At 35.2% G+C, this 8419-nt stretch overlaps 1 protein-coding gene across 1 annotated transcript; it reads left to right on the top strand.

Moving 5' to 3' along the window:
- Positions 1–850: 850 nt before the first annotated feature.
- LOC130805644 (secreted RxLR effector protein 161-like) lies at positions 851–1198 on the top strand. The gene has a single exon (XM_057670428.1). The coding sequence runs from the start codon at positions 851–853 to the stop codon at positions 1196–1198; it is 348 nt and encodes a 115-aa protein (XP_057526411.1).
- The last annotated feature ends 7221 nt before the right edge of the window (positions 1199–8419 follow it).

Raw genomic sequence — 8419 nt, 5'->3', positions numbered from 1 at the left:
CTCTTTTCAATTCCCTTAGACCTTTTCGTAAGTCTAATTACAACAAATCACTCATTAACCCTTACAAGGCCAATTCTCAAGATATTAAAAATCAAAATAATTACTTAAGAAAAATATAATAAATTCATTGGCATTTAAAAATAGAAAATATTTTTCTTAAATGATCTCCCTTTAATGGACACTCTTGGATTGATATCAGTTTGAGCAAAGTTCCTTCTATTTATAGTGGGAACAGACAGCAGTTACCTTAGACACACCTCCCACTATCATCCACGTTCTCAAAATAAAAGGATAGTGGAATTGCCAAAAAAATAACTGACCGGCTGTCATTTGCTCAAAGAGAAAATCAGTTTCCTTAACCTAAAAATAGCATAGGAGTTAAAAAAAACAAGATCCTAAAAAATAGGAGATCTTAATCTTAAAATGAAAAAGTCTTAGGCTATTTTTAGATAGCCTAAAAATAGTTTTGCCAACCAAATTATTAAATAATTAAGCAATTAAATTAATTCTTAACCGTTACATCAACTTAAAAACAGAAAATAATTAATTCGCAATTCTCCAGCCGATGTTTCTCTCCAGACCAGCGACATGGGAACAGTGTACTGTCTCCAGCTTCAACTTCTGTTAGATTGTTCATCCTAGGAACAGTAGACTGTCTGTCTACTATTAACACTTTAATACTCATCTAACTTCTTTGACCTTTAAGACATGTATAATCTTCCACAAAACAAATCTTAGGCTTCATCAACGATTTCTACAAAATCGGATATATACCTACAAAACAATCTCAAGAATATGTTTGTTTATTTCAAACGTGAAGTCATCATCAAAACCTAAGAGGCCAACAGCTATGACATGTACAGGGCCGGACATAGCATTTGCGGTTGGTAAATTGAGTAGATTTACTAGTAATCCAGGTCTCCAACATTGGTTGGCGATAAGGAGAGTATTACGATACTTGGAAAGAACCATAAATTATGGTATAACTTATAGTGATGAACCTCCAATTTTGGAAGGTTGTTCCGATGCTAGTTGGATCACTAATGAAGAGGATAATTCTTCAACTAGTGGTTGGGTCTTTGTTTATGGGGGAGGTGACATTTCATGGGCTTCCAAGAAACAAATGATAATAGCAAATTCCACTATGTCTGCGGAATTCATTGCACTTGCTCGGCGGCAAATGAAGCGAAGTGGTTAAGGAATCTCATGTTTGAGATACCTTTGTTGCCAAAGCCAATTTCACCGGTGGTAATTCATTCGAATTGCACAACGGCTTTGGGAAGAGATTATAGTCAAGTGTATAATGGTAAGTCGAGACACATTGCTCTTAGACACAGTCTAATGCAAGATCTTTTCATTCATGGGGTCATAACTCTTGACTATGTGAACACCAAGTTCAATTTGGCTGATTTTTTCACTAAAGCCATGAGTAAGGTTTCAATTGAACAAGCGTCAATTGAGATCCATTTATGTCAATAAAGTTTAAAGGAAAGTCCCAATTCACACACAAGTAGCATTGTGTCTTGAATTCAATGTGGTAAAGTCGTTTAAAGTCTTTGAAAGCAACAAGGATGAATGACCCATAGTTGCTTTAGACCGTGATGACAAGGTAGTCGCTTAAGTTCTCAAGGTCAAGGGTTGAAGTGCTCTTGGTGGTATCCTATCACGGGGATATGTTTGGCATAGTGAGAACCTACCTATATAAGTATGAAGTTTTGGCCGCTTCAAGTAGTCAAGATTGGTATATTCGACTATGATAAACTTATGAATAGATATGGACACGGCCCTATATAATGTGTCAAGGTAAATGACAATGTGTAATTGGTTTTGTGTGTATTTAACCTTCAAGTGGTTGGATGGGCTAGTTGATTCAATCCGTAGGGACATCAATCTAGTTCGATCGCTTGTGAAGTGTTTTATACAAGGCGTTAATTCAATCCGTAGGGACATTAGCGTTGATGCATGAAACGGAATTATATACTTAATATGTAAAGGAAGAAGGAGGTTTGTTACACTCTAAATAGGGGAGGATTGTTGAACATTTAGAGTACATAGATCTAGATTTGTATAGTAGTGGGACTAAATAAATATATTATAAGTCCAAATTAAATGCCTCAAAGACTTTGATGAATCATTACTTTGATTCATAAGTTTTGTTTGATGAATCATTACTTTGATTCATAAGCTTTGCTTGGTGAAACATTACTTTGTTTCATAAGCTTTGCTTGGTGAAACATTACTTTGTTTCATAAGCTTTGCTTGGTGAAACATTACTTTGATTCATAAGCTTTGCTTGGTGAAACATTACTTTGTTTCATAAGCTTTGCTTGGTGAAAAAGCTTTGTTTGATGAAACACTTTTGTTTCAAAAAGAGGTATTGTTTCATGCATAGCTCTATAAATAGAGGTTGCGTGCCAAGAGACATTCCATCCCATCTCCATATTATTTATGATTTCTCTCTTAAGAATACTCTTATTCTTGTTCTTCCTTTCATGAGATAATATTGAGAGAGTAATTAACTCTTAATATCATTAAAGTTCATAATTCACTACAACACTTGTATTTACTATTGCAATTTCCTTGTGCTAGGATTTTGTTGTGTAGATTGTATCTCATTGTGAATTTCATTTATCATCCCAAGCACCTTTGTGGGAGAAATATCACAATAGGAAAGTGCATGAACGCCTTCTACTCATATCAAGTTTCGAGCGACTTCTTTGATTGTCGCAACCTTATCTTCATGGTGTCCATTTGGTGATTTACAAAGCAAGGAGTTCTATTGCCATCCACACAAGGGAAATACAAATCGGTTTGTTTTATTTGTATTTGCATTGTATTTCCAATAGTTTGATCTCCAAACCCATGTACTTGAGACCAGCTTTTCATTTTATTAAAAGGTGTTGGAAGAGATGGTAATTAACAATTAACAATTACCAATACATGTGGTTACTGTAGAGACTTCATTAAAGGCAATTTTCTAGAGCTTTCCATGCATAATCCCAATTCTTCCTCTTATCATCTTATTAAAGTTCTATATTTCTATCTTTTCACTCTAACATTTCAAGAACATGCAAAGAAAATATTAATTCTGGTGTTCTTCAATTTTCCCCATGTTTTCCATCTATTTTCTTTTATGAAGATGATACATTAATACCCAACAAATCCATCAAAGATGCTGTCTTCCCATGGTTTTTGTTGTTTTTTTATGCTATCTTTGAGATTCGATAATACATCTGACATTAATCAATTCTTTTTTTCTTTCTTGAAATTATCCAAGTTGTACCTAATGTAAGTGTGATTAGGAAGAACACACTTAGATTTAAAAGTTTCTGATTTTATTGTAAAAAAAAAATAGAAGAATAAGTAGATAATAAAGAATAGTAGAAAAATATTGATAAGAGCCAAATCACAAGAACAAACTCAATGATTTGGGGTTTTAGGCTAGAGATAAGACACACTCAATCTCCCCTAAGAATTAACACTCAAGAAAAACTCAAAGTGATAATTGAAAATTACTATTTCTTTGGACAAACACAAGAAGAAAAGCAATGCATAAAACACAAGGTTTATATTATGAAACAGAATCTGAATTTTTTTGATTACAATACATTCCTTTATATAGGATAAATACAAGATTCTAGAAGCTTTCAAAGACATCCCCTATTTCGGTCAATACATCACCCTTTGTTGGTCAACAAATTCATGAATTAATTAGAGTTCATGTACCAAAGATTCTTCTAGCAAATACAATGAACTTGCTGATTTCTAGAAACTAAATTCATCCCCCTTTATAATAAAGAAAATCAGCCCCAAAAATTCATAAGTAAAAATAAAAATTAATATTCTGGACCAACATTGCATGTTGATGCCACCCTTGCTCTTTTGTACCATGCAATTATTTGTTATCCCATACTAAGCATGTGAAAAATTCTGGTTTGCGAAAAAAATAATTAAACCCGAATTTCTCAAGAATTAATGCAACGGGCTCATGAACACTCGATCGTGGATCATTTCCTCCTTCTTTTGAAGAGTTTTTCCGAAACTTGAATCATCCAAGTATGGTGACAAATCCCCCACATTGAAAGTAACACTTACACCCATCAACTCATCAGAAAGTTCAATTTTATATGCACTATCATTCATCTTTTCAAGAATTTTGAATGGACCATCGGATCTTGGCATAAGTTTATTTTTTCGAAGTTTGGAAAATCTTTCCTTTCTTAAATGTAACCACACCAAATCCCCAAGGTAAAATATGGGTTGTTTTCTTTTTTTGTTGGCTCTCTCCTGGTATTTTTTATTCATCTCTTCGATTTTTTTCTTCACTTGCTCACAGGTTTTTTGAAAAGTTTCCACCCTCTTTTTTGCATCCCTTTCAACCATATCGCCCCTTACCAAAGGAATCAAATCAACGGGTACAAATGGATTCACTCCATAAACTACTTCAAAAGGAGAATGAGAAGTAGTCAAAGAATGAGCCTTCTTGTAAGCAAACTCCGCATGGGCTAGTTTCACTTCCCAATCTTTCTGCGTTTTGCTCACAAGACCACGTAACAAAGCACCCAAAGTTCTATTTGTCACCTCGGTTTGCCCATCAGTTTGGGGATGATGAGAGGTGCTAAATAACAACTTAGTACCAACCAACTTCCATATGGTCCTCTAAAAGTGACTTAAAAACTTGGAGTCCCTATCTGAAACTATACTACGAGGAATGCCATGAAGTTTGAAGATTTCCTTGAAGTACAATTCAACCACTTTCACAGCATCATCAGTTTTATTACAAGCTACAAAATGAGCCATTTTAGAAATCTATTTACCACCACCATAATGCTATCTCTACCCCTTTGAGTTCGAGGCAGTCCAACAATAAAATCCACGCTAACACTTTCCCAAAGAACATCTGGAACTGGTAAAGGAGTATACAACTCTTTTGTGAAATGCCCTTTTGCCTTCTGACATGTTGTACATCTCTCCACCACTAAAGAAACATCTTTGATCATTCTTGGCCAATAGAAATGCTCACCTAGAATGTCAAGTGTTTTTTGTACCCCAAAGTGTCCAGCTAAACCACCACTATGAACTTCTCTTACCTATAATTCTCTAACACCACCCTTAGTCACACATAACTTGTTTCCCTTGAAAATATAACCATCTTGCTCAACATAATCTTTTGTTTGTTTTTCAAATTCACCAGCAAAATCAGGATCATCTTTATAACACTCTTTGAGTTGTTCAAAACCCATAATTTTTGCATCTACCATAGAAAGTAAGTAAGTGCGACGCAATAAGCCATAGACCACTACATTACTCTTCCTATCTTTATACTTGGAACTAAACGAAAACAATTGAAGAAATTCTACCCATTTTGCATGCCTCTTGTTTAACTTTTGTTGCCCATGTATGAACTTTAAAGCCTCATGATCTGAATGAAGAACAAATGGTTTTGGCCTTAAGTAATGGGACCAATGATCAAGAGCTCTAACTATGGCATAGAACTCACGGTCGTAAGTAGAGTAGTTCATCTGTTCCATTCAATTTCTCACTAAAGTAACTCACAGGCTTTTTGTCTTGTATAAGGACAACCCCTATTCCAACCCCACTTGCATCACACTCCACCTCAAACTCCTTGTTAAAATCTGGAAGCACAAGTATTGGAGTAGTACAGAGCATGTTTTTCATCTTTTCAAAAGCATTTTGAGCACTTTTTCCCCATTCAAACTCTCCTTTTTTAGTTAACTCAGTATTGGGAGCCATAATAGTCGAGAAATTTTTAATGAACCGCCTATAGAATAAAGTAAGCCCATGAAAACTTCTAACCTCATGCACATTGGTCGGAGCCAACCAAGACTTCACTGCCTCTATCTTTTCTGGATCAATTCGTACTCCTTCTCCAGTCACAATGTATCCAAAAAACAACACATTAGGATTCAGGGATACACATTTCTCAAGCTTCCCATACAACTTTACTTCTCTTAATTTTTCAAACAACTTCCTCAAATGTATCATATGATCTTCATTGTTTTTACTATACCCTAAGATATCATCCAAGTAAACAACAACAAAATCATTGATAAAAGGACGGAGAACCTCGTTCATCAATCCCATAAAAGAACTGGGAGCATTGCAAAGCCCAAAAGGCATTACTAAACACTCATACAACCCTTGTTTTATTTTGAAAGTTGTTTTCCATTCATCCCCTTCCCTTATTCTCATCTGATGATAACTACTTCTTAAGTCTATTTTGGAAAAGACTAAGGCTCCGCTCAACTCATCCAACATGTCTTGCAACCTAGGCATTGGAAAACGGTATTTGATGGTAATGTTATTAATGGACCGACTATCTACACACATTCTCCAAGTCCCATCTTTTTTGGGCACCTACAAAGCATGAATGGCACAAGGACTAAGACTTTCTCTCACATAACCCCTTTCCATCAACTCATTCACCTGCCTCTCTAACTCCTTACTTTCCTCTGGGTTGCATCTATAAACAACTTTGTTTGGAAAAGGTGCTCCATGAATTAAGTCAATGGCGCGCTCAATGCCTCTAATTGGAGGGAGGCCTTTGGGCAAGTCATCGGGGAACACATCTTTGTACTCTCCTAATAACTCTTTTAGGGATGATGAGTTATCATAAGAAGTACTCTTGGTATCTTTGGCCCTTACAACCAAAGCATACCCTCCACCATGCTCTTACACTATTTTCTCAAACTCATTACAAGTTACAAGATAGTTGCTTTTTTTTTTCTTTTCTTTTTTAGCAACTTTAGGGGGTAAGGGAATTAATTTAACTTTTATACCATCCCTAGTGGTTATAAGATATTCATTACTCTTTCCTTTGTACTCCGAGTTGTGATCAAATTGCCACGGTCTTCCTTGCAACAAATGACAAGCATCCATCGGTAGCACATCACACCACCTTTCATCTTCAAAGCCTCCAATAGAATAAGAGAGTAGAGCTTGTTTCTTCACCTTTATGCCAGTGCTATCATTCGATCAATTCAGCTTGTAAGGTTCTTCATGATCTCTAGTAGTCAACTTTAACTTATTCACAGCCTCTAATGAAATTACATCGATTTGAGCACCACTATCAATAATCACATTATAAGTCTTCTCACCAATCTTGCATCTAGTATGAAACAAATTATTCCTTTGCCTCAAATTAGATTTGGTTCACTAAGCAACACTTTTCTCACAACCATCATGTTAAATTCGTCCTCCGATTGTATTTCTTCATCAAATTCATCCTCTGAATCTACTACTTCCTCAACCACAAAGTTATACCTTTATTCTTCTTCATCCATGATAGCACACTGAGTAGTGGTCAGAACAGCTTTGCTAGGGCATTCACTAGCAATGTGTCCTCTTCCATGACACTTAAAAAATTTCCTCCTTGTAGCAAATTCACTAGGAGTAACCACAGCCTTTTATTTCTTTGCCTCATATTTCATACCAGAAGGGGTTGCTTTACTTTGAAAGGTACTCTCTTTTGAGTATGATGGAGTATATTTTAAAGTGTTTTTATAAGGCACTCTCGGTCTTTCTTTTTCCTTTTCTTCCTTGCCTTGATTTTCAAATTTCAAAGCCAATTTGCACACATCACTAAAAGAAGTGTAGTGAGTGACTTCAACTTTTCTACTGATTGTCTTTGACAATCCCTTCACAAATCGAGCAATTTTAAAAGCTTCCTTCTCTTGTAAATCACATATTAAGCAAAACTTTTCAAATTCTTTTAGATAATCTTCCACACTCATGCCATCATCTTATGAAAGATGTGTTAATTTCAAAAACTGCTCTTGCTCATATTCTTTGTTCACTCACTTATCTTTCATCTATTTTTTAATTTTTCCCATGAATTGAATTTTTCTTTTCCAGCTCTTCTCCTATTTGCCTTAAAATTGTTATACCATAAGGCAGCAAGTTTTGTAAATTTAAGCACAGCAAGCTTAAATTTTTTTCCTATCATCATACCCCTTCTATTCAAACCCAGTTTCAATTTGTCTTAGCCAATCAAGGAATGATTCGCTATCCTGACCTCCATCAAACTCCGGGAGATCGATTTTCAATCCTCTATCTTCATCAAATGCACGAGAATTTCCTACACCACTACCATCTCCTTCCTCGATCTTATTGATTTATTTGATATTTTCAACAACTCACCCACAGCAGTCATTTGAGTATTTTTTCGTTCTTTTTCCGCATCTATTTCTTCACTTTTTCTCTCCAATCTCTCCAATTTTTCTGTTATGATACGTAACATATCAGAAAGATCTCCATTTGCGCCCTTTTTTTTTAAAACACCCTTTCGATCCACCAAAAGCTTCTGATACCAAATGATGTAACTGTAATTAGGAAGAACACGCTTAGATTTAAAAGTTTCTGATTTTATTGTAAAAAAAAATAAAAGAATAAGTAGATA

This window comes from Amaranthus tricolor, chromosome 2 (assembly GCF_026212465.1).
Source record: "Amaranthus tricolor cultivar Red isolate AtriRed21 chromosome 2, ASM2621246v1, whole genome shotgun sequence".
Lineage (NCBI taxonomy): Eukaryota > Viridiplantae > Streptophyta > Magnoliopsida > Caryophyllales > Amaranthaceae > Amaranthus > Amaranthus tricolor.
This window is presented reverse-complemented; position numbering and strand designations above follow the sequence as displayed.